Here is a 27,156-nt window from a genome sequence, read left to right as displayed (position 1 = left end):
TCTCTCCTTGAAATGCCAGCTATGTTTTCTGGAAAAGCCTGTGCCTGTTAGGCAGCCTCAAATGTCCTGTGCCCTGCTCCTTCTTGTCCCCCCAGATGGCAGGCAGCCTGGTGGCATTTGCTGCTCTCCCCATGGCCCAGGAGCACTCTGAGCCCTGCCACAGCTGCTGGAAGGGGCAGCAGCTGCACCCTGGCCCAGCGCCCGCTGCCCTGGCCAACATTGTTCCCACCACCCTCTGTCCGTGCGGCCGTGGGGGCTGCCGGGAGAGGGAGGGCCAGGCCTGCTGTCTGACAGTGGACAGAAATTGAGAGGGCAGCTTTGGGAGCATGACAGGCTTGGAAGCAAAGCTCTGGAGTGCAACTCCTGCAGTGAGATGTCAGGGAACTGACAGGCTGAGCAGCAAGGAGAGACCCCTGGGCCTGTGAGGAGGCTGCCTGGAGTGCTAGTCAAGGCTGAGGAAGATGAGATCCCTGAGACTACAAGTCCCAGTGTGCAATACTGCTGCTCCAGTTGCATAACCTATGCCCTGGTGAGTTGGCTGGAGCCTGGCTCTGGTGCAGGCCAGGGCAGCTGCTGTTCCCAGGCAGCTCCTTGCTGCAGAAGGCACGAGGAAGCTGCAAGCTTTATGAGCACCGGCCGCTCTGGGACCCCAGGGGTGCACCCACCCTTTGGATATGCTGCATATTTGGGACTTGAAAACAAAGGCCTTCAAAGCAGCCATGCAGTGGGAGGGTGTGGGTTATTGCCCAGTTACTGATAGGGAAATAGGGCTGTGGTGGGCTTGCCACAGGCTGGCTGCTCTGCCAGAGAAAGTAGTTAAAGTTTTCCACAAAAGAAAAATGGAAATTTCTCTGGGCAGCAGAGTTGGTGGGTGGCTGCTAAACTTACCTCTAGGTGAGCCATTTGTACCAAGTATCTATCTGGGAAAGGTGTGGTCAGGCTAAGCAAGTTGGGATGGGTGTGGGGAGGGTGTGAAGTGGATGTGAAGCAGCCGAGATGTCACTAGCTGTTTGAAGTGTCATTAGCTGTTTGAGGAGTTTAGTGAGATCGAATATTAGTCAACACGGGTGCAAACTGAGCCTTGCCCTCAGGAGGGAGGGCTGAGCCCGCGTTAACCCTTTTCTCACGAGGAAGAAGAGGGGACTGATAAAGGTCTTTTGTACCTCCTGCTACACCCCTGCACTGAGATAGCGCCCTCTGGGCCACACTTAGAAGCATAGAGACGGTGTAGGGGCAGATAGAGCATCACCTGGGGCTGGGGGCGAGGCCCCCACGCCCTGCAGGCAGCTGCTGCTATCCCATTCAGCCTCGGCAAAGACTGCTGCAGCTCCAGGGAAGGGCTGCTTGCTGCTGGACAGTGCCCTGCCGAGCAGGAGCCAGTCTCTGTGCTCCGGCTGTGTCCCGCAAAGGACAAGGCCGACCGCCCTCTCGGGGCTGCTTCTGCCTGCCCTGCGGACGCCGGCGTCAGCGGCTCCGTGCGATCCCCGCTCCCGGCCTGCCCGTCCCCAGCCTCACGCTCCCGGGTAAGGGCGCTCCCCCCGGGCAGGCAGCGCGGCCGCCACGTGGCGCCCGGGGCCCCGCCGGCCGCCCCCGCTCGCCGCCGGACGGGGTGGGCCCTGCCCCGCCGAGCGGGACCTGCGCTGCCCGCGGGGCGGGGCCGGCCTGGGCTGGGCTGTCCCGTCCCGGCTCAGCTCGGTTCAGCTCCGCCCGGCCCCGGCCCCGGCCCGGCCGTCCATGGGGAGCGCGGCCCGGCGGCCGCCCGGCAGCAGGAGGGAGCGGGGAGGCTCTCCCGGCGGCCCCGCTCGCCCGTAGCCCGGCAGGGCATGCCCGGACCCAGGATGCCGGCCTGGGGGATCCTGCCCGTCACCTTGCCCGCCTTCACCATCACCGGCATGTGGATCGTGTGAGTACCGCGAGACAGCCCGGAACGGCTGCCAGCCCCTCTGCCCCGCGCTGCGGGGGGAGGGGGGTTGCGGGGTGCGATGCTGCGGGGCCGGGGGCTGGAGGATGCTGTGGGGCGGGGGGTTGTGGGGCATGGCTGAGCCCGTGTTGTGTTGGGGCGATTCTGCACATTCGGTTGCTCCCACATCCTCCTTTTCCCTCTCAGCCACCCTGCGTGGTCGCTGCCAGAAGTGCAGCACATGAGGACCCATTCGGACTCCAATGGGATGGATCAGAGTGCCAGGGAACGTTTGTCCCTTGTGCTGGAAGCAGAGGCTGTGTCACCTGGGTGAGCAGCACCAACCCACCCTGTCAGTGACTTCCCCGGGCCTTGGCTGGTCACGTAAGGTTGTCCTACCCTAGTCCATCAGCCCCATTTTGCTGCTACAGCAGGGATGGCCAGGCACTGGATGAGGGTTTTTTCCTAAAGGCATAGGTAGCCCAAACGTAGATAATGTTGGACTTTCTGGGGTGTGGGATGGAGCATCCCATCCTCCTTCACAACAAAGCTGAATGCTGACCCTTGCACAGGAAACTCATGGCCCAAGTTTTTCCCCTAAACAGCCCACAAAGCCCTGGCCATCTCCTGGGGAGCAGGTTCTTCTCCAGCCCAAAGCAGCACAGGTGGGAGGTGCTGCTCGTGGTCCTCACAGCCTGAGCTGCTCTGTGAGGGGCAGCTGGGGCCTTTTTCTGGCCCCAAACATGTCCTGCAGCTGCTTGGGGGACAATATGTTGCTCATCGATACAGAGTGTGTGTTCCATGTGGGGCCCTGCTGCCCCTGCCTGGGATGCAGAGTCATGAGGGGGAGCCAGGTGAGTGGAAGCAGATCCCATTGTGGGAAAGCAGTACCATTTGTGCCTCTCTTGGATTGTTTCCCCTCCCAGGAGGAAATGAAAGGGTTGGGATGGGGACTGGTTGCTTGAGGGAGACCTGTTCTGGGAAGTGGCTGGGCCAGGGGTCGGCAGGGGATGATGCTCTTGGTGGGCAGCCCTTGTGGTGGGCAGCACTGCCCCTTGGTTCTCCCTAGCTGTCCCATTCTCTACTCTGGCGCCTTTCTGCTGGGATCATCCTTTTTCGCAGCCCTGCTGTTACGTGACCATGTTGGGCGGGAGAGGTGTTTTCTTACCGGTGTTGGGTCCTATTTTTAACCTGACCTGTTTACGGCCACTGGCGGCAGCAATTTGAACAGCACGGGGCCGCCTGCTGCTGGGTGGGAGCGCTGCTCGCCGGCTGGGGGGGCCGTGGGGCCGAGACCCCCTGAAGCGGAGTGGGATGCATGTCATTAACCCCTTGTTACACTGACCCAGGTGCAGGTGTGACTCTACAGTAAAATGCTCAATGGAGCTGATCTGCCCAAAATGCCTTGCCAACTCACCGGCTGCTTTCCCAGACTTCTCTTAGCTCCGTGTGCCACCAGCCAGGGCCCGGGGGGAGCAGGGCAGAGCCCAGCGGGCACTGGGTGCCACCCTGCCCTGCTGTAGGCTGGTGGACAGTCCTGATGCCAGGGGTGGGGCTCTGCGGCAGAGCACTTCCCCCAGGGCCGGAGGAGCACAGGAGCATAATGGGGATGATGCCCTACAGGAGCAGACCTGCTGAACTGGAGCAGCAGGGATGAGAGAGCTGGGCAGGGGGACGGGGTTCTGGCAGCAGGAGTTTTCCACAGCGTGTGCTTATGCACTTGCTTTTCTGTTTCGTGCTTTGCAAAGCTGAGAGATGCACCAGGGTGAGCGCTGGCCCCTGGCGGGCAGTGAGGGCTTGTACCCTCTGCTCCTGTGACTGGTCTCTGGGGCTAGCCCTGGGTGGCAGCGAGGAGCAGGGATGCAGGGAGATGGGCAGCTGTGGTAATCCCTGTTGTCGTCTCTCCCCCAGGTACGCCATGGCACTATCCAACAACCACATCTGCCCCGTCCACAACTGGTAAGGCCTGAAGGGAGGCAACAGGGACCCTTTCTTAGTTAAAGACCCTGGTAATGCTGGGTGCCCCTCCAGACCTGCTGCACTTCAACCATGCAGTGCTTTGCCAGAACACTGGGAAGCTAAGGACCCCCTGCACCATCACCCTGCTGAAAAGGGAGTGAGGGCCAGGCTGGCCAGGGGAAGGGGGCTGAGATGGTGGGAGAGGTGGGAATGGGTCACAGAGTCACTTTCTTTCCCAGGAGAAATGGTAGTGACAGTAATGGGGTGCAGTCATCCCAGGGCATGTCTCTTATGGCTTTTGGGAGTAGAGCTGCTTGGGGATTAGAGGCCGGGGCTGAGCAGGGTATTGAAAGCCCCCCTTCCTCCCCTGCCCAGGCCTGCCTGTGGTTACTGCTGCAGTGAATGATCCAGCCCTGCTGCAAACCCCAGGGGGGGGAGAAGGAGGCCATTGAAAAAACACAGCATGGTGAAAGTATGAAAATAAGTGGTCAGGCAATTACAGAGGACCTTGTGTCTCCATGGAAAAGGTTAAAGCTTGCTTGCTTGAGGCTAAATCTGGCAGTGCCAGGAGGATGGGATGGCCCCATGGCACCCGGCCACCTCACAGGCAGAGCTGCCTGCAGCACCCTGGGATGAGGGACGAGGCACAGGAGAGGCGAAGGCTGGGAAAAAAAAACAACCCTGTTTGCTCTCTTGGCATTATCTTCTGCAGGGTTTTTGGCTTGTTGTGTCTCCTTAAAAATCTGCCCAGAAAAATCCATGTTAGTTTAATTCTTGCTGGAGTGTTTGAAGAAGAAGGGGGAAAAAAATCCCAGCTGCCATTTCCTGCCTGATGGCTGATTCTGCTCTGAGAAGAATGTGTGTGTCGGTTGTCTCTGCCACACAGCCAGCCCTTAATGATGAATAATGCTTCCCAGCCTCAAGCTGCTTGCTTTAAACAAAATAATAATAAAAAACCCCTCCCAAACCAAACACAGCCCCAAGAGCAGCCCTTGAGGAGGCCGTGGGGCTCCACGCCTCACTGGGGTTTCGTGGTTGGAAAACAAAGCCACTAGTAAATGAGGAGACAGAAAAAACACCAGAGCCCAGCCCAGCCCTTTCCAAAAAGGCTTTTTAACCATGTGGTTGCTGAGTGGCTGGAGGCGGCCAATGCTCCGCCTCAGCCAGGGGCAGGGTGCTGCTGACGCCACCGCTCCTGTTCCTACCATGGGGCTGGGGTGTCTGAGAAGGTCTTTGGGGCACAGTGCTTTGGGATCCCTGCCTGAGGGGCGTGGGTAAGGGCCATCCTGAGCCATTCTAGATGGAGATGCTGGGTGCCTGGTTGATGCTGCAGCAAAGGGGTGACCAAAAACCCACTGCAAGCGTGTGCCAGCTGCTGGGAGGGTGAGGGGACACATAACCTCGCGGGGTGGCATTCGGTGACGGTTGCAGGCAGCAGCTGTGGTACAGGAAGGTGTCTGAGGCTGATAAGACCTCTGGGTCTGCAGGCTCACTGAGCCTGTGGCCACAGGAGGCACTTCCAGGGCTCTGCGGTGGCTGAGGGCAGCAGCACCCTGCCCCAGCCCAGCAGCGCTGGGGGCTGCTAACAGGGTCCGGGGGGGGTGAGCTGCTGGCATGCCAGGGTATGCCAAGCTTCTCAGGGCAGCCTGTGGGCTCACTCTTGTTGTGTGCCTGCCTTCCCCTCCAGGTGGGGTGGCACTGCCCTGGGGTGTTTGTGGCTGTGGGGGCTGTTTCCCGCTCAGTTTGGCATTCCCACCTGATTCCTGCCAGTCCTGTGCAAGCCCAGAGCTGTCAGTGGCTTTATGCCCAGTTCCACCCGCGCTCTCCCACCCCAGGGTGTGTGTGCCAGGGCTGGCATGTGGGTGCTCCTGCCTGGGCCATGGGGCTGCAAGGGACCCTGAGCCCAGCACCCCAGCCCACACATCCAGTGGGTGCCTGCAGTCCTCAACCCTGGTGTACCCTCTCCCTGATAGGCAGGGACTCAGGGTGGGCAGCAGAACCAGCAGGCAGGGGACAAGCTGTGGAAGCCCAGGGCATGATGCTCTTGGGGGATCCTGGAGGGCCTTGGCTCACTCCCTGGATGCACTTGGCCCCAGGACATGGGCACATTCCCAGGATTAAGCTGCATTCACTGGGGAGCAGGTCTGCTGCCCTTGCAAAGTCTGTGGACAGAGGACAGGAGTGCGGCTCTCCCAGCCCATCTCTTTGCTTCCCGCAGGAATTACAACCAGTCGTGTGGTGGCGATGGCCCCGGCTCCTGCTGCACGCTGGACCACATCCCCCTTGTCAGGTGAGCAGCCACAGGCTGGGAGCGCGGGGCCAACGGGGGATCTGAGCCGCTCTGAGCCCTCCCCCGGGGCAACCCAGGAGTGCGTCCTGGGCAGGGGGCAAGCACCGCACCCCAGCGCCCCCCGGCTGATGGCTCCCCGGGTCTTGCCTTGTCCCCACAGCAAGTGTGGCACCCTGCCTCCTGAGAGCTGCTTCTTCAGCCTCATCTGCAGCCTGGGCTCCTTCATGGGTAAGTGTCCACTGTGGGGTGCCCTGTGGAGCTCAACCCCCAGCTGGGGAATGGCAGGGTCGGGTGGGGGGTCTGCAGGTGGCAGCGTGTGACAGGGCTGTGTCACTCTCCCACAGTCATCCTGGTGGGGCTGCTGCGCTACGCCCACCTCCTGGAACGCCTTGGTCCGTCCCTCCTCAACACTCTGGGACTGGCCACCGGCTGGGTCTGCGCCGCCGGCCTCACCATGGTGGGCAACTTCCAGGTAAGGCAATCTCCTCAGGGGATCCCCCGGGGGCAGGGCTGCCGGGGTCCCACCGTGGGTGTCTGCTTCTTGGGGAGTGATGCGAGGAAACGTGGCTGGGCAGAGCCTGTGCTCGCAGGGTCCCCAGCAGCCCAGGGCTTGGCAGCAGGCACAAGCCACCAGCAGCCACCTGCCCTCTGCCTGCCACAGCGGCCGGTCCCTTCTGCTTGGCAGGAGGCTGCTGCTGGCTCCATCCCCCCAAAGAAGAGCTTTGCTGGCCCCGATCCTGCCTGTGCTCCAGCAACTCTGCTGAGGGCAGGGCTGTGATCCCCAGGAGGGGGTGTGAGTAGCCCCAGTGATGCCTGGGGGTAGAGGGCAGTCACCAACCCGTGTCCTCGAGCACAGCAGGGCTTGGGAGCTACCACCCCATAGATCAGGGAAACAGAAGCACTTTGAGATCCTGGCAGCAGCCAGTGGGTCAAAATCTGCTCTTCAGCCAGGACTTGGGCATGGGGTGAGCTGCCTGGACTCACGCCTGGCACTGCCTGCCCCTCTGCCTCGGCTCAAGCCTGACCTGCTGGAGCAGAGCCCTGCTGGGGGAGCCTTCCAAGGTGCTGATGGTCTCTCCTCTGCAGGTGGATCATGCCAAGGTGCTGCACTACATTGGGGCGGGGGTGGCCTTTCCCACCAGCATGCTGTTCCTGCTCCTGCAGTCCATCCTCACCTACCGCATGGCCAAAACACGTGGGCAGTACTGGACTGGCCACTTACGTAGCATCCTCACCACTGTGGCCTTCGTCACCCTTGTCTTCAGTATCCTTCGGAAGGGTGTGGGGAGGAGATCTGGAATGGGCTGGCAAAAGATGGTCATCACAGGGAGTATGCTGCCCACATCTTCCATCCTTTGGTCTGGCAGCATGGCACTGGGCTGGGAGAGGGGCTGGGCAGGGGGCTGAGGCCAGGCAGCTCACTGCAGGAGTGGGCTGGGGGAGCAGCCATACCACAACCATGCTGGACAGCCAGAGGTGTGGGGGCTGAGCTGGGGCAGGGATACTGGTGGGCATCTTTCTGGGCACTGGGGTGCCCCAAACCAGCCCTGCCCTGTCTGCCGCAGCCCAGCCCAGCCGCAGTGTGGGCTCCAGCCCTATACCTTGTAGAGTGGAAGAGCCAGTTAATTGTTGGGGTTTTTTAATGAGACAAAGGTGTGTTGAGCCCTTGGCAATGCAGGTTCCAAGTTACCTATGTGGCCAATGCACTCTGTGTGGGTGCCAGGTGGGTGCCTGGCAGCACCTCTACCAGCTGGAGCTCACCAGTGCCCACCTGCCCGTGGAACAAAGGAGGGCTCAGTGAGCAGGCACTGGGCTCTGCAAACACCACACCAGGGAAGGAGGGCATGGCAGCAGGCAGAGTGGGGCTGGAATAATGGTCCAGAGTGTGTGGCCAGGGAGCCAGCGGCTCAATTGGGAGGTTAGGGATAACTTGTGAAACAACATGGGCAGGAAGGGAAGAAAGCATGTTGTGTCCACAGATCCCAGAGGCACTTGCTAGAGTCTGACCAGGTTGAGCAGTGCAGGAGGAGTCTGGGAGTGCTGGTGAGCCTGGGGTGTGCCAGAGGGTTCCACAGCAGGCAGACACGCCAGGAAGCAGGCAGGGAGCTGGGAAGGGCAGGAGTGCTGCAGGGCTATGCCAGCTGGGAGGGACAGGCAGGGCATGCAAGGACAAGGGAGACAGGACTGGTGGCTGCCTGCCATGTCCATGCACCTTTGGAAGCACTGGGGACTGGAAGTGGGAAAGCAGTGAGCTGTGGTGGGGATGGTGTGGGAAAAGGGCTGGGACCTCTCCTAGTGGGATGGAGGGAGTGAGCAGCGGGCTCTGCCCTGCACAGGTCAGGTCCCTGTCTCTCCAGCTCTCCTAGAGCTTGATCTCACTGACAAAAAACAGGATACTGCTGGAGGCTTCACCTGGAGGACTGGGTGATGTACCTGCCTTCTCCCCTCACCTGTGATGGCTCTGGCAGTAAGTTTCCCTAGACATCCCCAGTGGTGATGAGGGAAGCATAAAGAAGCTCTGTCAGCAATAGGACCAGGAGGAGAGGGAGCAGCACCCCTCTCCGGGCTGAGCCAGCTGGCTGCACAGAGGAACAGGGCGTGCTGCAGGGATGGGATGGAGCAGCCCAAGCTCTTCCACCGACGGGATGGAGGGATGATGAGTTTTAGCAACTTCAACTGCATCCCACAGGAGGATGAGGAGCACCAGCTTGGTTTGAGGAAGAAGCAAGGGGTGTGGGGACGGTGAGGCAGCTGGGCACCTGACTTGCCCTGAGGGCTGCAGCCTGAGTTCCCCCTGCCCCGGCCTCTTCAGTAAATCCCCACCTGACATCAGTCCCATGATTTACTGGCTGGTTTGGGAACATGTGCCACTGCCTCCTCTGTGCCAAAGCCCTCCTGGTGCTCGGGGAAGCATGCAGGGTTTCTTGGTTTTAGGGGTGGTGGTGTGTTTCCTGTGGACAGGGGCTGCTCATGGCCACCGCAGTGTGCAGTGACAGTGGGACATGGTCCTTCATGGGGTGGTTGGGGTCCAGCTGTTCTTTCCTTGACAGTGATGCCCTCAGGTGGTGTGTTCTTCATCCAGGAGAGCTTTGTGCTGCAGCATGTGGCCGCCTTATGTGAGTGGATGTTCATCATTGATGTCCTGGTCTTCTATGGCACCTTCACCTTTGAGTTTGGGGCCATCTCCACAGACACCTTTCTGGTCCTGCTGAAAGCCAGTCGGGCTCCCAAAAGTTACAAAGGCGAGAGCAGTGTGTCCAGCACAGCCCACATCCACAGCCTTGCTGAGGGCCTGGCCATGGCCTGATCCTCTAGGGGACAGCCTCAAAGACTCAAAGATCTGGGACCCCCAGATCAGGTTTTGCCAGTGACTTCCCCCATTCTGAATGACTCTGAGATCCTGGCTGCCTCTGGGTGCATGTGTACGTATGTGTGCATGTGTGGGTGTGCAGTGCCCTCTCTCTCCTCCTGGTGGGACCTGTGTCTGGGGCTTCTTCAGCAGCCAGTGTCCCCTGCAGGAGCTGCCCGTTCCCTACCTGCTGTGTTTGGGGTCACTGCTGAGGAGCAGGGATGCCAGCCCAGTGCTGCTATTGGCAGAGCCAGGATCTGCCCCCAAGCCTCCAGGGTTGCCCTGTCTGAGTCTGGGGCAGTAGAGACGCCCCATCTGTAAGGGATGTGGGGACCAGGGGTCTCACCTTCCCCTCACCACGCAGACTTTGTGTGCTGGGGATGTTCCTCTTCCATGGCCATGGGGCAGAATTAGGCAGGGCAGGCCTTCCAGCCAGCCACTGAGACTATGCCCGAAGAGCCAAAAACCCAGAGTGCTTTTCCCTTCCTTGGCAGGTAATGGCAGTGCCAGTCTGCATCCCCAGTGAGGATGGCAGCCGGGTCTTTCCCTGCCCGTGTGCCTTGCTCTGCTGCAGGATGACCACAGCAGCCTCAGTGGGACCACTCTGGCCCTCCCAGCCAGGGCTCTCACTGCTCACGGCCTTCCATGCCTCTGAGTCTGGGGAGAATTGCTTAGGCAGATTTTGGCCTCTGGGCCACAGCATTCCCTGGCAGCCAGCTGGGTTAGGAAATGGTTCTCTGCATTTACTTTCATGCTGGGGATGTCCTGCAAGCACAGTGCCTTCAGAGCAGCAGATTTCCCTGCCATAGCACTGCCAACCTCAGCTGTCCTGCTACAGGGCCTCCATGCCCCAGCCTCTGTCTCCCCGTTTTGCTGGGACTCCCAAATCCGTCCTCTGGTGCCTTCGCAGAATCACAGCACTCAGCCCAGCCAGTGCCTGCCAAAAGCCTGTCCCACTCAATTCCAGCCTCCTCAGGCTGAGCCCAGCCTTGGATGGCCTGGGCAGGGGCCGGGGTGTCTGAGGGGGAGTGTAGAGGGTGGTGAGTGTGTGTATATGTATATATAGGTTTACATATATATATATATGTATATATATAAATTTTCCCTTGTCCCTGGAGAGGGGCATTTGCTGCTGCTGCTGTACATGTTGATCAGGTTGGGCTCCCTGATTTGCCCACCTTTTCAAAATCAGCCTATAAATCCACCATTATATGTAGTTAAAAAAGGAGCATTTCTGACTTTTATATCTAATATATGTTTAAAAAATATATAAGGAGAGAACAGTGAATTTACAATAATAAATGTGCAAATCAGCCAAGGGTGAGGCAAACCGTCCTTCCCACGGTGCTGGACTGGGGTGGTGACCGGGTCCAAAGAGATGGGGGTCGAAGGGTCCTGCTGGTCTCAGGGGATAGCGGTGAGCCCGAGGCTCGATTCCCTGTCCCAGTGTTAGGCTGACGGAAGACGAGCGATTTCACCCGGGTTGCAGCAGCCTGGAGAGGGTGTCCCCGGCCCCCAGTCCCGCCGCTGTCCCCGTCGGGGCGGAGCCGGGCCCGGGAAGCCCCGGGAGGCGGAGCCCGGACGGGACTTTCCTGGGGCCGCGGCCGGGACGAGGCGACTGCGCTGGAGCTGAAGGTAAGTGGCCGGGACGGTGCGGTCTGGGATGGTCTCTGGCTCTGCGGGTCCGGGCCGGCCGGGGCAGGCGGCGGGGCAGGGGGGCATCCCGGGGGTGGGGCGCTGCCCGGGGGTGCCGGTCCCCCGAGCGCGGAGTGAGCACGTCCGAGCCTGCTGGGCAGCGGGCTGGGCTGCCTGCATCAGTGGGGAGAGCGTCTCAGCCGAAAGCACCTGTGTGTGCCCAGCCCCAGGGGATGGGCCCTGGGTTGCTGAGCCCTGGGTTGCTGAGCCCCGGTGCAGAGCCTGGCAGTCCATCGTGCAGAGCAGCCTCCTGCGCTCTGCCTGGGCTCAGCTCCTCGGCTCACCCTGTGCACACCGGGGTGATGGGTGCAGGTGAATCCGGATTCCCAGTTAAAAGGGAGCTGAGCTAGCTGGTCGAGAGATTTCAGTGCCAGAGCTGGCCATCCCTCTGAAGGGTCTGCAGTGGCCAGGCCTCGGCAGCTCCTGGCCTCCTGCTCACCGTGGCCAGCGGTCCCTGGCTGCCTCTCAGCTGGCTGAGGAAAATGTTTGGGACATGCAGGCTGGAGAGAGATTTTCTGTCTTGGCATGGGGAGAAGAAAGCATGCCCTAGCACTGGTGCTGACACCCATTTCACTGCCAGCAGGGAAGCTGCTTATTTTCCTGTTTCCGTGTTGCTGGTGAATACTGCCCCATCCTGCAGCTCTCCCTCCATGTGCTGATCCCTGCCTCGGCAGTGATTAGGGCTGGCCCTTAGGCTCAGCTTGCTTTATCCCAAAAGGAGCTATGAAAGCCAACATCGTAGTGATAAGGCAGGCAGAGTGGAAGCCAGGGAGAGTGGGAGACAGCAAACTCCCGGTTGGCATTGAGAGGGTTTTTCTGAGGGTGCACAGATAGGTATTTGGAGCCAACGGTTCATAACACAACAGCAAAGCAGCTGATTAATAGGCCCTAGAGGAGAAAACCAGAAGATTAGTGGATGGTTGAGGTTTGCCAAAACCAGCTAGATAGCCTCAATAGGAGTAAAGGCATTTTATGCGGAGAGATACGAGTTACTTTGGTGCGAGAGGGCAGGCTGTCAGGAAGGGAAAGGCTTGGACAGCTTTTAGGGAGAGGGGATTTCTCTCTGCCACTTTTGCAGGTCAAGGACTCTGTTTCCAGGGCCTTAGAATTAAGACCATGTGAACACTGGGTAAGGGGGACTCAGCAGCCTCTTGCCAGATCCTTGTCAGTAGCTCTTGGGACTCCTGGGATGGAGCAGAGCACAAGATTTGTGCAGAAAGCAAGGTCAGGTATTTAGGGCCCTCTTTTCCAGGCATTATCAGACCCCAGGGGAATCAAAACACGCAGGGAATAAGCAGCCAACTGGGTGGCTGGAACATGTCAGCTGTACACCAGGGCAGTTTGGAGCAGAGTTGTGCTCATGCCTCCAGTTGCATTTCTGGAGCACCCTTTCCTATGGCTGTTAAACACTCCCACCACAGACAGACAGACTTAAGTTTCCCTCTCACCCCCAGGGCATTAGCTCTGCAAGTCAGCTGGCTGTCATGGGTGGAAAGAAAATAGCACCTGCATTACTAGGTCACGTTCAAGGAGCTGCAGGCAGGGAAGAATGGCTTTAACTGGCACTGCTTGCCAGCGCCTGGCCCTTAATTAAAGCAGTCTGGCTTGCAGAGGGAAGCTGGCCCACCCAGCAGGGGTGCTGTGGCAGTGCTGCACTCCAGAGCAGGGAGCTGGTGCTGCTCTGGGCAGTGCATTGCAGTCTGGTTGCTACATTCCAGTCAATGCCTGGAGAATCTTTTTGAGCCCTAGAAGTTCTGAAGATAGGGAAGAATTAGCTCAACATAGTGGGGCCACACAAGCCCCAAGTCCAGGCCAGATGCACTGTGTACCACAGAGCAGAGGATGCTACTAGTGGCAGAAGGGGAGGATGGGATGTGCGGGGGATAAAAGCCAAGTGTGCTGTATTCCTAGGGGAAACCCGAGGTCCTGGGGGCCTGAAGGGCACAGCTGCTCTGAACAGGAGGGCAGAATTTACCTCAAAAGCAGGTCTGAGGTTGCCTGAGGTTGCTCTTAAAAGAACAAGAAGCAGGCAGTGTCACCCCAGCTCTGCTCAGTGAGCAGGGTGGGCTTCCTCCAACGTGCACTGCACGAGTGTGCAGGCATTTGGCCAGCAACCTCCCGAGGGAGCCAGAGCTGCGCAGGCTGGGGAGACACAGGCACAACCCCATGATGTTCCTTAGTCATGCTGTTTGCTGCAACAAGTGGAAGTGTTCTGGGCAGTATTGAGTGAGCTGTGAAAACCTCTGTAGAAGGGAAGGGGCTGATGGCACTGGGGAAGGGGAGCTGTTCTGTTCAAGGGACATAAGGGACACAGTCTGTCCTCCTGTGTCTTTGGGCCTGGGCCCCCCTAGCCAGGCTTAGCGGGTAGGGCTTGAGAGGGTTATTCCCAGCACAGTGAGAAAGGATGTTTATCCCCTCCTTCACCTCTCTGGGAAGCCTGTGCCAGCAGATGAGGTGCTTGGCTGGTTGTGGCAGGCTGAGGCTACCCAGGTGTGATGTCTGCCAAGATCCTGACGGCAGACGGCGTGTGCTGCTTCCCAAAGGCCAGTGGGGGCTTGTGTCCATGCTTCCAGACTTTTGGAAGCCCATGCAGAATGGCAGGAGGAAGGTCCCACTTCACAGTGCTGGATCTCCACTTTCACCATCCTTGCCACCCTGCTGCACCTGCAGGTCCCTTGGACCTCACATCCTAGGCTAAAATCCCACAGGCAGGCTGGGCTGGGGCTGCCAGAGCTCAGCTGGGCTCAGGGGCAAGCCAGCTGGGGAAAACCTCAGGCCTGGGGCCCCAGGGCAGCCCCTCTGGAGGACATGAGTGGCTGGAAAATCTCCCTGAAAAGGCTCTTTTCATCTTCTGAAGAATATGAGTCACACACAGGTTGAACAATCCCCTTCCTTCCCCTCTTCTCCCACACACCCAAAATCCCCTGTGCAGGGACCTGCAACAATCACTGATTCAGAAATTCATGGTATGAGAGCTCTGTGGACTCAGATACTGTGGTGTGGTGGTTGTTGGTTTTTTTTATCTTTCCATAGTGAGGAGAAGAAATGTGGAGCAAGACAGTGTGCCCAGAGGCTCTGCTCTGATCCTGACCCTTTGCTAGAACTCTCCAGTGGTTTCCTGTGATCAGGCAAACCTTCACCCCAAGCGGTACCCACGGCTGCGGTAACCGACAGTTCCTGCGGCGATGCTGGGGTTGGATGGGTTGCTGAGACCAACCTCTTCCTCCCTGGTGAGTAGGAGGGTGTGAGCACTGTGGGTGGTGGGGAAGGGACCCTGCTGCTGGTGGTACCTTGTGAGGGCGGCACTGGTAACCAGGGCTTCCAGAGATGCTCCCACGGGGAGCTGCTGCTCCCACTTTGAAAGCAGATACTTCCTAGTGGGAAAGAGGGAATGGAACATGGATAGCGAATGTCTCTCTCAGGCCACCTATGCAGGAAGTATGCAGGGGTTGCCACATAAGTGGAAATTGGGGCAGTGGGGGAGTAGTGCAGGGGTGCCACGTGCCTGCCTTGGTCTGCGGTGTGCTGCAGAGCTTCCCCTGACCAATGGGGAGACACTGGGCTTTGGGTCAGCTGCTTCTGTTTGGGTCCACGGGGGCTTGGAGGAGACATCCCGCTGTGGAGTTGCATCATTAAGGTGAGATGATGCAGGGTGGGGACGTGGGAGGGCCCCAGAGGCTGTCGCTGGGGGTTTTTGGCACGATCCGGGTGGTTTCAGCTCTGCTGCTCTGCAAGCCTTGTCCGGAAAGGACATGATGGCGGGTCAACGGGGACCAGTGCCAGAAGCAGGGCAGGTGGCTGGGGACAGCGGGGCACGCGGGGGCAAACCCCTCTGTGCTCCTGGAGGGAAACTCGGGACCTTCAGGCGCTGCCGGGGTGCCAAGCAGGGGCCAAGCGAGAGCAGCCGGGGGAGGCGGGCAGGCAGCCGCCGGGATTTCCAGCCCGCCCGCCGCTCGAAGCCCAAAACTCCCAGGCGGTGAGGAGATGGCCCATCCCACCGCCCCCGGCCGCGCCGGGGGACCCGCCGGCGGGCGCACAGGCAGCCGTGCCCCGGGCCGGGCCGTGCCGAGCGCCGAGCCGAGCCGTGCCCAGCGCCGAGCCGAGCCGTGCCCTGCCGTGCCCCGGGCCGGGCCGGGCCGAGCTCCGAGCCGGGCCGAGCCGTGCCCCGGGCGGGGCGGGGCGGTGACGCGCGGTCCCGTCATTTCCCGGCTCGGCGGGGTTTCTAGGGACTTTCCGGAGCTGCGGTGCCTTCCTGCCGCCGCCGGTCCCCGCTCATCCCCGCGCTCTCCCCGCAGGCCGGCGGCCGGCCCCGCACAGACATGGACGAGCAGTTCCAGCCCGTGAGTGCGGCAGGGGTCGTATCGGATCGGCCCGGGGGGCGTGGGGAGGCTCCGCCTGGCCCCGGCCCCGCGGCTGGGCGTTCGGCGGCTCCTGACCCATGGCGGGGTGGGAGGTGGGGGTCTGCGGGTGTCACTGGGGTGGTTGGTGGTGGCCTGTGTCCACCCCCGTGGTGAGCAATTAGAGGTCTGCAGGTGGCACTGGTGTGGGAAATGGGGCATCTGTGTCTGCCCCAAGTATGGGAAATGGGGGGTCTCTGCCTCCCTCCAGGATAGGACATGGGAGGTCTGTGTCTGCCCCTAGGGTGGGAAAAGGGACATGCTGGTGCCCCAGGGGTGGGCAATGAGGGGTCCGCACCTGCCTGCCCCTCTTTCCTGGAAGGGGTGAGGGATCTGTGCCTGCCCTCTGCCCCCTCCCCGCACCAAGGTGGGCAATGGAGCTCTGTGCCAAACTGCCCCCTGTCCCAGGGTGGGAGATGGGGACTGTGTCTGCCACCCAGGGCAATTTTGGGTTCCAGCCCCAACACACTTACCACGCTCATATTCCCTCATATCATCCAGTGCCTGGATGGGCTTGACTATGATGACTTCAGTTTTGGCCCTCACATGATGGAGCAGAAGGAGCCTGTGATGGAGACAGGTAAGGGCCCCTCTGGCTGTGCCCTTCCAGGGGTCCCTGGCTGCAGCAGGGTTTCCCATCAGGCTGACTCACGCCTTATAGTTCCCAGCAGCACTATGGGCTGTGTCCTTGCTGGCCCCATTGTGGGCTGACTGGGAATCCCTGCCTCATGCCACCAGGATGGGAGCTGCTCAGTCTGGAACTGCTGCTCTGTCTGTCAGGGACCAGAGGCTGGGCTGTGATGGTTACCCAGGGGTTCCCTGCTCCCCAGGTGCCAGAGTATCCTCTGGTCCTTCCCTCCTCTCCTTGCCAACTCTGCTGCTCCTGGCTGGGATTGGCAGCACAGAGGCTGGGGGTCCTGAGCACCCCCATGGGACAGACAGGGGTCACCTCGCCTTCAGCACCCTCCCAGTACCTCCAGCATCCTTACTAGGAACAACCACTTTGGTTATCCTGTGTTTCTCATGCTACTTTGGTTATCCTGCATTTCTCTCCTCTCTTTTCTCCAGTGGAAGGTCCCTACCTTGTCATTATTGAGCAGCCTAAGCAGGTAAGGATGTCACCCAGGTAAGGGCAGGTGTAGCTGTCACCCTCTGCTCTCGTGGCATCAGTTTTGGGCTACCCTTGGCCGACCTTCTCTTTGCCTTCACAGCGGGGGTTCCGGTTTCGGTATGGCTGCGAGGGCCCTTCACATGGGGGGCTGCCAGGAGCATCCAGCGAGAAGGGGCGCAAGACCTATCCCACTGTCAAGGTGAGCACTAACCTGGGGAGGGGATAGGACAGCATTTTCAGCCCGTGTGGACGGCACCAGGAGGGTACATCGAAGGAAGAACATGACGTGTATATTAAGCTTTGCACATCTCCCACACTGGAGGGTTGGGAAGGCTGCAGCAGGAGGGGTGGTGACTGTGGAGAGGAATTGCAGGGGTTTGGGGGAGGAATAGCAGGGGCTGTGAGGAGTCCTGCAGGCTCCCAAGGTATTGTACCTGACTCCCACCTCATTTCTCCCTGCAGATCTGCAACTACAATGGGATGGCCCGGATCGAGGTAGACCTGGTGACGCACAGTGATCCTCCCCGTGTGCATGCCCACAGCCTGGTGGGGAAGCAGTGCAATGAGGCTGGCAACTGCATTGCGATTGTGGGACCCAAGGACATGACGGCTCAGTATGTGCAGGCGAGACCTGGGGTGGCCTTTTGCCTATGTGGGATGGCTGGGGGGCTGGCTGCAGCTTACAGTCTGGGCAGGAGCTGGGTTTTCTGGGTGGGGCCAGGAGTGGGTTTAGACAAAGTCATCAGTACATCTGTCCCCTGAACATTTTGCTTAGCTCTGTATCTGGCATGTGCAGCTTGTTTTGTGCTTCTGTCCTTGGGGTTGCAGCTCTCCAGCTTCACAGGTGACTTCTGTAGCCAGGCTGAGTTGCCAGGTTATTTGGTAAGCGCTGGCGGGCAGCTCCCTGCACATGCAGCTGCTGAGGCAGGAGCAGGCAGGCTTCTGGCTGCTTGGGTACCCATGTGCACTGACACTACTGGCCCAGAAGCTCCATTTGGAGAAGAGGTTGTTTTCCCTAGGTCTTCTGCTGGAGTGGGACAGGAGGGGCTGGAGCTGCATGCACTTTACTGCTGCAGTTGCTCTTACAAATCTAGCCCTGGCTGCTGACTCAGCCTGGTCCCATTTACATCCCTCTGGCTTCCAGCCCTCCTGGTCTTCCCCTTTGGATTTTTCACCTGTGGGAGCCTGGACTGTCCCAGCCACCACTTTTCTGGGTTCTGTTCTGCTCCTCTGCGGGTGCTTCTCTTATGCCCCACATATGTGGACCCCCTTGCTGCCTGAGCAACACCACTCTATGCTTTGCACAGCTTCTTCTTGGCCACAGCAGTCCATGTGCCTCCTGGGACAGCTGCTCCCAGCCCCAGTCCTCCCAGATCCCAGCTGGATCCCTCTTCTCCAGGTTCAGCAACCTGGGTGTGCTCCATGTCACCAAGAAGAACATGATGGAGATAATGAAGGAAAAGCTGAAGCAGCAGAAGATGCGCAACAGGAGCCATCTGCTGACAGGTGAGGACTGCCGGGCAGCTTGCTGGCACTGAGCACTCCAGAGGGAGCAGGGACCTGCTGTGGGGTGACAATGGGGGGCTGGTCTTAGCATGAGACTGAGAGGAATGGGCGGGGGGACCTGCAACTCCAACCCTTTGCCTAGCCTGATGTTGTCTTCCCCTGCCCTGGCAGAAGCGGAGCTGCGTGAGATTGAGCTGGAGGCGAAGGAGCTGAAGAAGGTGATGGACCTGAGCATTGTGCGGTTGCGCTTCACCGCCTACCTCCGTGACAGCAGCGGGAACTTCACGCTGGCCCTCCAGCCTGTCATCTCAGACCCTATCCATGACAGCAGTGAGCATGGGGCGAGGCCAGGGAGGGGATGGGGCGGGGCAGGGTAAGGAGATGAGGGATGCTCTGTCTGCCACAGCAGTTCTGAATTCCTCCTCTCTCTACAGAATCCCCAGGAGCTTCCAATCTGAAGATTTCACGGATGGATAAGACGGCAGGCTCTGTGCGAGGAGGGGATGAGGTCTACTTACTGTGTGATAAAGTTCAGAAAGGTAAAAGCCTTTTCCTGTAACCAATTCCTTCCAGAGGGGCTGTGGCAGGAGAGATCCAGGGCCCCTGGTTGGCCAGAGGTCTTTGTCTTGTGAGCCTGGCCAGGGTTGAGATACAGGCAGTGCCAGGTGCCCCCTCTCTCCCCAGATGACATCGAGGTGCGTTTCTATGAGGACGATGAGAATGGCTGGCAGGCCTTTGGGGACTTCTCTCCCACTGATGTACACAAGCAGGTACAGGGAAGGTGGGAGGGTGTTCTGCTATGCCCTGAAGCAGTTGGGTGTCCTATGGAGTGAGGTCACCTGTCCCCAGCTCTGGGGAGGAGCAGAACCCCACATCTGTATGTCCTGCCCACAGTATGCCATCGTCTTCCGCACGCCCCCCTACCACAAGCCCAAGATCGACCGTCCCGTCACCGTTTTCCTGCAGCTGAAGCGGAAGCGGGGGGGTGATGTGAGCGACTCCAAGCAGTTCACCTACTACCCCGTGGTGGAAGGTGAGCACCCCCAGGCAGGCTGGCATGCCCTCTGCCGCTAGGGCTGCCTCTCACCCCGCTGCCACTCTCCCCCCACAGATAAGGAAGAAGTGGAGAGGAAGCGCAAGAAAGTCCTGCCTCAGTTTCCCCAGCACTTTGGTGGGGGTTCGCACATGGGAGGTGCTGGTGGGGGAGCTGGAGGCTTTGGCTCTGGAGGAGGTGAGTGGAGAAACCTCTTAACCCTCCCTGCTTGGGTGGCTGCAGCCCTGGGGGCTCCCTGCTGCCCTCCAGCCTAACCTGTCCCCCTTGCTCCCCAGGCGGGAACCTCAGCTTCCCCTACTCTCCTGGGCTGGCCTACAACAGCATCTACTCAACTGGCCCCCACCCTGTGGGGGGTTACCAAGGGGGTGTACAGATGAAGGGCCTCGAGGCAGAGGGGGATAGGAGTGACAGGCAGGCACCTGTGGAGAGCACATACTGCAAGGAGCTGCAGCAGCATGGTAAGCTGGGCTGGAGTGGGTGCTGAGGGACATAACTCCGGAGAGGGGGCATGGGTCTGGGACCTTTGGGGGCCAGGTGCCACTCTCCTCTGCACCTAGGGGGAGGCAGGAGGGTGGATGCACCTGCCGCTCCCAGAGGTGATGTCCTGCTTTGCCCCCCAGCCCATCTCTGTCAGCTGTGGATGCTGGCGCTGGCCCGTCGCAATGCCCATGCCCTGCTGGACTACTCAGTCACTGCTGACCCCCGCATGCTGCTGGCAGTCCAGAGGCACCTGGCTGCATCACAGGATGAGAACGGAGACACGTGAGTGCACAAGTGGTTTGGGGGTGGGACAGTGCGGAAGTCTTGCTGGCCATCTTGCTCCCCCGTTATGGAGCACTGGGGAGTGGAAGGTGACAGGATGCAGAGAGGTGTGGAGCTGAGCCAAGGGCCATCCCCGCTTTCTCTACAGGCCTTTGCACCTTGCTATTATCCATGAGCAGACGGCTGTGATCAAGCAGCTGATCGAGGTCATCGTTAGCATCCCCAACCAGCAGATCATCAACATCTCCAACAACCTGCAGCAGGTACACAGTTTCCTGGGACAGCCGGTTCTCCTCTGCCTGGGGCTTGCTCCAGTTTCCCAATCCCAGGACCTCCCATTGCTGCTCCTGCTGCAGGGAGGCAGAGCATGATGCAGCCATGCTGGCAAGGAGAGTGGCGCAGGACTCAGCTCCTTCTGTGGATTAGGCTGAGGGAGTTCTTCTGTCCCACAGACACCACTGCATCTGGCAGTCATCACCAAGCAGCCCCAAGTAGTCCAGCTCCTGCTGCAAGCCCGTGCCGACCCCACCTTGTTGGACCGCTACGGCAATTCCCTGCTGCACCTGGCACTCCAGGCTGGCGACGATGAGATGCTGAAGACACTGCTGGCCCACCTGGGCTCATCTGCCCCTTACCTGCTCCGCCTGCCCAGTTTCCACGGTGAGTGGGGCTGGGAGATGATGGGCAGGAACCCAGTGGTGCAGTTGTGGGCTTGGCTGGAGAGCTGCTGAGCCTCTCCCCCTGTTGCAGGCCTCCTGCCTGTACACTTGGCCGTGAAGGCAAAGAGTTTGTCATGCCTGGACCTGCTGGTTAGGAAAGGAGCGGATGTGAACGCAGTGGAGAGGCAGGGTGGGAGGACCCCGCTGCACCTGGCTGTGGAGATGGAGAACCTCAACATGGTCACCCATCTGGTGAAGAAGGTACAGGGGGGAGGTGGGTTGGTGGCTGTGGGATGGGGTGCAGTCTCCCCCTGGGCCAGGTGGGAGTCCCCTGTGATGACGGGGAACAGGGAGGGGAGCAGCACCCAGAAAGCCCATCCTCACAGCCTTGTGCTTTTCTCGATAGCTGGGAGCAGATGTCAACAGCCGGACCTTTGCTGGGAACACCCCCCTGCACCTGGCTGCTGGCCTGGGCTCCCCTACCCTCACCAAACTGCTTCTCAAAGCTGGTAAGGTGCTGCCCTCCCTCCCCTCCATGAAGCCCCAACTGCCCACCCAGAGCAGACTCTGGCTTCCCAGGCCGACCTGCCCTTCTGGGGGTCTCAGTCCACCCTTCCCTGACAGGGGCAGACATGCTGTGTGAGAACGACGAGCCTGTCAGCCCATCCTCGTCAGAAGCCAGCAGCGATACAGATGCCGACCCCGAGGAGCAGGAGCTGGCTATGGAGTTGGGGGAGCTGGCCCCAGCCTTGGAGCAAGGCAGCGACCCCCAGCCCCCTGCACAGGGGCATGGGCAGGCGGGGCACAGACAGCGCCGCTGCCACACGCCTCTGGACCTGACTCAGAGCCAGAAGGTGTGTGCGGGAATCAGATCCCTGGGAACCTTTCTGCAGGGGCAAGGATAGGACAGAGGTCCAGGATATGCTCCTGTGAGGATGCCTGTGCCCCTCCATGTGCCGGGGAGAGCTGTGGTGTGGGGAGGCAGGGTGGATTATCTCTGCATCTGTCCACAGGTGCGGGAGATCCTGCTGCAGGCCTCTCAGCAGGACCCTGAGGCAGAACTGCCCACTGCCTCACAGCCAGGTGAGCACTCCCTCTTCCCCCCAAAAAAAGCACCATGCCCAGGCACGGCAGGACCCTCCCAGCAATGGGGATGGGCAGCACATGATGAAGGCATCTCTCCCGTACAGGGAAGGTCTTGTCGCTGGACAGTGAGGCACTGCAGGGGCTGGAGCAGCTGCTGAACCAGGACTGCAGTGGGTCAGACTGGATGGAGTTGGCCAAGCGCCTGGGGCTCTGCAGCCTAGTGGAGACCTACAAGGACACCCCCTCACCCAGTGTCAGCCTCCTGCGCAGTTATGAGGTCAGTGGCCAGCTGGGGCATCCTCCTCCCCCATGCCTGGCTGGCTGCTGGCCCCGCTCAGTGCCCTCTCTCCACAGCTGGCAGGGGGCAGCCTGGGGGGGCTGCTGGAGGCACTGGACTCCATGGGGCTCCGCAAGGCTGTCAGGATGCTCCACAAAACCGAGGCACTGGAGAAGCTGCAAAGTACAGGTACAGAGAGCAAGGGGATGGGGAGGGTCACGTCCCTGCTGCTCCCTGATGCCCCCATTGCTGACAGCACCCGGGGTTTGCTTTGCAGAGCTGAAGGAAGACAGTGCCTATGGCAGCGAGTCTGTGGAAGAGGAGCAGGGACCCACGTTGGCCCTGAAGCCAGGGCCAGGAAGCGAGCTGCCCCACAGCCAGCAGCCACAGGTGCACTGAGGGGCTGGTAGCCCTTGCACCTACCCTGGGGTGTGGAGCACATTGCCCCCCACCCTGCCCTGCCCACACAAGTGCCTTCCAGACTTAGGGCCTGGCTGCCTGGACTTGGGGGGACAGAATGCAGCCGGCTCTCTGCTCTTATTTAATGGTTCCCCTTCTGAATAAAGGGAGAGTTTCCCTTAGCCTTTGCCCTCCTGTCTCCAACCCCAGCCCTGAGCCAGCAGGCACTAACCTCCTGGAGCCCTGCCTGGGGCTGGGAGTCCAGCAGCAAGGAGGCAGTTCCAGCCCCTCAGCATCCCTCTATGCTGAGGCTGACCCCAACTGTGGGGGAGAAAACACAGTGCACGTGGAAATGAAGAGCGAGTTTTACTTCAGTAACCGAGACGAAGCTGTACAAATGTTTTTCTCCCCCCACAAGCCGCCTGGGGCAAAGGTGGGTTGTTGTGTTTTTTGTTTTTTTTTTTTCTTTTATTTTTCTCTTTTTTTTCCTGTTTTTTTTTTTGTTTTTTTTGCAGTAGTCTCAAAAGAGCAGAATAAAAAGTTTGACACATTCGCAAAGTCAGTGCTGAAACTAGATGAGTCCCAGGCAGCTGAGAACAGCATGTACAACACCCCCCACCTGCAGCCCTTCTGCTGTCCCCAGATCCCTCCCTGCACACCCTGGGCACTCCTGCAGCCATGCTTCACCACTGGCACCTAGCTCCAGAAGAGCATCCTCCAGCTCACCCTGGAGTGGTGGGGGCTGCCCCTCACATTGGCAAGAAGGGTGCCCATGGCAGAGGAAGGGACTGCACCACTGCTGCTGAATCATGAGGACCTTGCAGGGCTGTGGACTGGGCTTTGCTGGCAGCCTCCCAGACCCCAGCCATACACTGGAGAAGCAGCATGGGAAAGAAAGCTGCCTCTGGCCTGTGCCAGCCCCATAGGGCAGTGAAGAACCCCAGGTTAGCTCTGGCTTCAGGGGTCACCTCCCCACTGGCCCAGTGTGCCCTGGGTACAACCCTCACACCCAGGAGGTGCAAATGGGGCTAGTCCAGACTGCCAGTGGGGGGTGGGTGTCATGAAGCACCAACACATCAGCCCACCCCCCCCATGCAACCATCCCAAGGGTGCCTCCCTGGTGCCAGTGGCTGCAGGGCTTTCTCACCAGAAGGTTGCTGCTACCAGAGTAGAGCTGAGGTGCAGGCAGGAGCACACACAGGAGCCCATGTTCAGCTTGCTGCAGGGTGTGGGGGGAAGGCAGGGAGCTGGGTTTCCCCCTGAGTCCACTTAAGAACTTCCACCCCCCCCCGAGTGCAGCGCCTACAGGACATGGCTGGGTTTGTGGTTTTGTTTTTTAAACAGTTCCCAAAAAACCCCTCAAAATTAGCCCCCCCACCCCCAAAAAAAAAAAAAAGAAACAAAACACCCTTCCTGGTGGTCAGCTCGATCTGGTACTAAAAAGTGCAAAACTGTATCACAAAAACTGTTCAAAAGTTGTAAGAAAGCGGGGAGGGTGCAGAGATGGCTAGGGTGGCAGGGACAGGACCAGGTGCCATGGCCCTGACTCCCCCGGCCAGTAGTCCCAGGAGAGGGGACAGGCCAGAACTGGCCCCTTCCCTCTCTCACGTGCCTCCCCATGGCACAGCAGAGCTGGAGGAGAAGCAGCCGCTGGCTTTGTTTTGCTTCAGTTTTGTCTTTTTTTTTTTTTTTTTTTAACCACTGAAGAATGGAGCCCCGTGGGTGGGTTGAAGTTGTTCCCGCTCCCCAGGGCAGGAGCACAGCATCCTGCAGCCAAGCACAGGACAAAGAGGGGCTGGAACAAGTCTGCTGGGGCCAACAGTGCAGGCAGCTCCTGTGAGCAAGGACCAGGGACCGTGCTGCCCTCCCCCTGTCTCCGATGGAGGGGCCATGGCCCTGCCTGGCTGGTGCTGGCAGCTGGGGAAGGGCTGTCACCCCCCAGCTCGTGCCACAAACGGACTCATGCAGGGTCTCAGCAGGCATGTGGCCTCCATCCGGGCACTGGGGGGGCAGGAAAGGAGCTGCAGTGCAGGTGGCTGATGCCCCTTGCTTACGACTTCTGGGGGTGGCCAGGGGACTGGCGGCCAGCACGCTCTGAGACGTTGCGCTTCACCTTAGTGGCTGTGCTGGAGGGCTCTGCATTGAGCGAGGGGCTGGAGTGTGATTTTTTCAGGCCATCATCCTCCCCGCCCGATGAGTCAAAGAGGGTGGACTCGAATGCTGCCAGATCCTCAGAGCCGGCCTTCAGCTTGGCCCGCAGCAGCATGGCGTAGGTGCCATAGCGGGATTTCTGGGGGGCACAGTGCAGCAGAGATAGGGGTCAGCAAGCTGGGCACTGCCCCTCAGCCAGCAGACCTTAGGACAAGGGGGGATGCCCATCGTCCCAGAGCATGGCAATGGCATTGTGCAATTCGGATGATGGGGGACAGTGGGGGATCATATCACTCAGGATGGCCAAGTGGGCAGGGTTGGGGCAGGGGTGGGGTATTCTCCCAGCTCACCTCGAACTCCAGGTACTCCTCTTTCTGCTTCAGCTCCTCATACTCCTTGCCCTTCACCTTCTTCTCAGGCAGTGAGGAACGATGCTCCAACAGCTCTGCTGACATCGTCTTGAACTTGGTCTCGTGACTCTTCACCTGCTCCTCCTGGGGAAAGGTGGCACCATGTCAGTCCCCTGCTCTGCACTCTGCTCTGTCCCCCTCCCCAGCACTATGAGCTGGCCAGGACCAGGGCCAGAATAGCTTTTTCTCCTCCTAGGCTGAGACAGGATGTCAGCTTCTGCTTCTGGTTTGTTGTTTTTTTTTCAAACAGCAGGCAAAAGCACAGGCTCTTGGGGGCAATCTGCTCTAGCCTCATGAGGGGCTGGCTTCAGTCTTAAAGCAGAAGAAATTAATCCCCTCTAAAACTAGGCTGGTGGGTTTTTTTTTAATCCTTTCACTCTACGAATAACTGCCCTGGCACATGCAAGTGCCAGCTAATCCCCCTGACCACTTGCCTTTCAAGGTCCTGGCCCTGGCAGGACTGTGCAAGCCATGGTGTGGGTCTATGTTCTCCTCCACTGTCTGACTACAATCACCTGTCTCCTGTTCCCACTGCCAGGAGCAAGATCTCACTGTCTGCTCCCAGCGTCAGCACTCCCTTGCTCTGTGTCTCCCCAGCCATGCTCCCTTGGCCCTGTACCCCACTGGGAGGCAGCTGGGCACATGGCGCTACAGGAGTCTCTCCACAGGGGACAGTGACACCAGCAGACCCACTGGCTCTGTGCTATGGTCCAGGTTACCCCAACACCCTGGCCCACCTGGGACAGCCTGGTGCAGGAGCTGGGCAGTAGCGGGCGGCTGAACTTCTTCTGGGAGCCGATGGCCGCAGGGAAGGGTGGCGCGGAGAACATGGCTGCCACCACATTGATGCGCGTGATCCACGAGTGCATCTGTTCAGGGTTCCTGGGGAGAAAAGCCAAAACACAGATGGACTCAAAGTGGCACTATCTATGTCACAGGCAGAGTGATCTCCCCTGCAGATGAGATCTAGGTCCCCCAGGCCTGGCTCTGGCCAGCTACAGCCCCTAGGGCTCTGCCCCAAGTGACTTGGGCCATCAAGAGCCCATTGGGAGGGGAAGAAGAGGAGCTGGGAAAGCACACTGCTGACACTGGGTCCCTTTCCTTCCAGAGAGGGCCGTGACAGGGAAGAGCAATGTGGCTGTAAGCCCCATTTCACCCTCCACCCCAGTCAGATGAGCCCCTGAGCCCAGTGTGGGCAGTGATCAACCAGTGATTCTGTGAAACTCACTGTGCTTGGAAGAGGAAGACCCTCCAGTCAGCTGTCCTGAGGTAGAAGACATTAGGTCGCTTGCTGTAGTCAGACGCCCGCGTGGCAAGAGAATGGTGGATGCTAATAGCATTCTTCAGCTCCTCTTCTGCCAGTGCCTTCCCTGGCTTATACTCCTCCTGCAAATCATGGGGCATTTCAGACCCAGCTTAGGGATGCACCCCACGAGTCAGCTCTATGAAGTCATGGAGCCTGCAGGTGAGTGCTTGCAGTGGTGGCACTTGGATCTCTCCTTACATCTGGCTGCTGCAGGCTCTGCCTCCAGCTCATGCTATACCCATGGGGAGAGGTTGCACAACGTGGGTGCATGGGCTTGGCAACAGCACAGTGGCTGTTCCTTGCTGCCCCACAGCTAGGCAGCATGTGTGCCTGCAGGAGACTGGATTTGTAGCCCAAACCATCCCCAGGGCAGAGGCCCTGGTGCCTCCTCTCTCTCAGCCAAGTCACCAGAGCCCTCAGCTGGCTGGCACTTTCAACAGCCAGTCCAAGCCCAAGTATGCTGGGAACAGAGATATCATCAGGTCCCCAAGCAGTGTTTCAAGCAGGTATGGTGCCAAGTCTTGTTAGGACAGGCTTTGGGATGCCATGCCCTGGCACCCCTCTCTTGCTGCCGTGGGCACTGATGCGACCTCCCTCCCTGGGGTGGGGACAATTCTTCTCCCTGCCACAGATGTGAATGGCCCCAGTGCCACCTACCTTCTGCAGGTAGAGAATCATCCCCTTCAGGATGGCGTGGAAGGGTTTCCAGCCGCGCTTCCCTCGAGGCGCTGCCAGGGAGAAGAGAGCAGCCCAGACATCAGCCCCAGCACCGAGTGGGTGAAAGGCATCCCCCCCATCCTCCTCCAGCCAGCCAGCCCTGCCACTGCACACGTCACCCCACCCTG

At 59.6% G+C, this 27,156-nt stretch overlaps 3 protein-coding genes across 7 annotated transcripts in view; 2 read left to right on the top strand and 1 right to left on the bottom strand.

The window, feature by feature from the left end:
• The first annotated feature begins 1,696 nt into the window (after positions 1 to 1,696).
• Positions 1,697 to 10,799, top strand: TMEM150A (transmembrane protein 150A). Its single transcript, XM_051619838.1, has 7 exons — positions 1,697 to 1,903; positions 3,812 to 3,859; positions 6,078 to 6,149; positions 6,310 to 6,377; positions 6,494 to 6,621; positions 7,236 to 7,413; positions 9,212 to 10,799. Exons 1-7 carry the CDS (start codon positions 1,824 to 1,826, stop codon positions 9,454 to 9,456), a joined length of 819 nt encoding a protein of 272 aa, XP_051475798.1. The 5' UTR covers positions 1,697 to 1,823; the 3' UTR covers positions 9,457 to 10,799.
• A 282-nt stretch (positions 10,800 to 11,081) lies between these two features.
• NFKB2 (nuclear factor kappa B subunit 2) lies at positions 11,082 to 23,002 on the top strand. 4 transcript variants are annotated; one of them, XM_051618411.1, is made up of 24 exons: positions 11,082 to 11,133; positions 14,227 to 14,423; positions 15,420 to 15,533; positions 16,092 to 16,170; positions 16,659 to 16,699; positions 16,802 to 16,900; positions 17,164 to 17,315; positions 18,101 to 18,207; positions 18,379 to 18,537; positions 18,642 to 18,746; positions 18,892 to 18,977; positions 19,102 to 19,240; positions 19,319 to 19,438; positions 19,537 to 19,719; positions 19,882 to 20,023; positions 20,172 to 20,286; positions 20,476 to 20,683; positions 20,774 to 20,943; positions 21,089 to 21,191; positions 21,307 to 21,536; positions 21,696 to 21,765; positions 21,873 to 22,045; positions 22,123 to 22,234; positions 22,323 to 23,002. In XM_051618411.1, the coding sequence occupies exons 2-24, from the start codon at positions 14,379 to 14,381 to the stop codon at positions 22,442 to 22,444; spliced, it is 2,874 nt and encodes a 957-aa protein (XP_051474371.1). In that variant the 5' UTR covers positions 11,082 to 11,133; positions 14,227 to 14,378; the 3' UTR covers positions 22,445 to 23,002. The 4 variants fall into 4 exon arrangements, with proteins under 4 accessions (XP_051474371.1, XP_051474372.1, XP_051474374.1 ...); XM_051618412.1 differs by lacking the exon at positions 11,082 to 11,133 and having other exon boundaries at positions 13,955 to 14,423; positions 15,489 to 15,533; XM_051618415.1 differs by lacking the exons at positions 11,082 to 11,133; positions 14,227 to 14,423 and adding an exon at positions 14,692 to 14,830 and having other exon boundaries at positions 15,489 to 15,533.
• PSD (pleckstrin and Sec7 domain containing) overlaps positions 22,945 to 27,156 on the bottom strand; it is a 37,591-nt gene continuing 33,379 nt past the window's right edge. The window contains exons 12-16 of one of the 2 annotated variants that reach the window (XM_051618417.1): positions 26,969 to 27,039; positions 26,234 to 26,391; positions 25,743 to 25,887; positions 24,946 to 25,089; positions 22,945 to 24,734 (exon numbers count right to left, since the gene is read on the bottom strand). In XM_051618417.1, coding sequence (XP_051474377.1) covers positions 24,495 to 24,734; positions 24,946 to 25,089; positions 25,743 to 25,887; positions 26,234 to 26,391; positions 26,969 to 27,039 — 758 coding nt within the window. In that variant the 3' untranslated portion in view covers positions 22,945 to 24,494. The remainder of the gene's footprint in view (positions 24,735 to 24,945; positions 25,090 to 25,742; positions 25,888 to 26,233; positions 26,392 to 26,968; positions 27,040 to 27,156) is intronic. The other variant, XM_051618416.1, reaches the window with a different exon arrangement.

This window comes from Apus apus, chromosome 4 (genome assembly GCF_020740795.1).
Source record: "Apus apus isolate bApuApu2 chromosome 4, bApuApu2.pri.cur, whole genome shotgun sequence".
NCBI lineage: Eukaryota > Metazoa > Chordata > Aves > Apodiformes > Apodidae > Apus > Apus apus.
Note: the sequence above shows the minus strand (reverse complement) of the source record. Positions and strands in the feature narration are given on the sequence as shown.

Excerpts from the sequence above, each read along its gene's own strand:
- TMEM150A (XM_051619838.1), top strand. The coding sequence starts at position 1,824 with ATGCCCGGACCCAGGATGCCGGCCTGGGGGATCCTGCCCGTCACCTTG. Across the intron at positions 1,904-3,811 it reads ATCACCGGCATGTGGATCGT|GTACGCCATGGCACTATCCA; the intron begins GTGAGTACCGCG and ends TCTCTCCCCCAG. Across the intron at positions 7,414-9,211 it reads CTTCGTCACCCTTGTCTTCA|GTGGTGTGTTCTTCATCCAG; the intron begins GTATCCTTCGGA and ends TGATGCCCTCAG.
- NFKB2 (XM_051618411.1), top strand. The coding sequence starts at position 14,379 with ATGCTGGGGTTGGATGGGTTGCTGAGACCAACCTCTTCCTCCCTG. Across the intron at positions 20,944-21,088 it reads TCACCCATCTGGTGAAGAAG|CTGGGAGCAGATGTCAACAG; the intron begins GTACAGGGGGGA and ends TTTTCTCGATAG. Across the intron at positions 21,537-21,695 it reads ACCTGACTCAGAGCCAGAAG|GTGCGGGAGATCCTGCTGCA; the intron begins GTGTGTGCGGGA and ends ATCTGTCCACAG.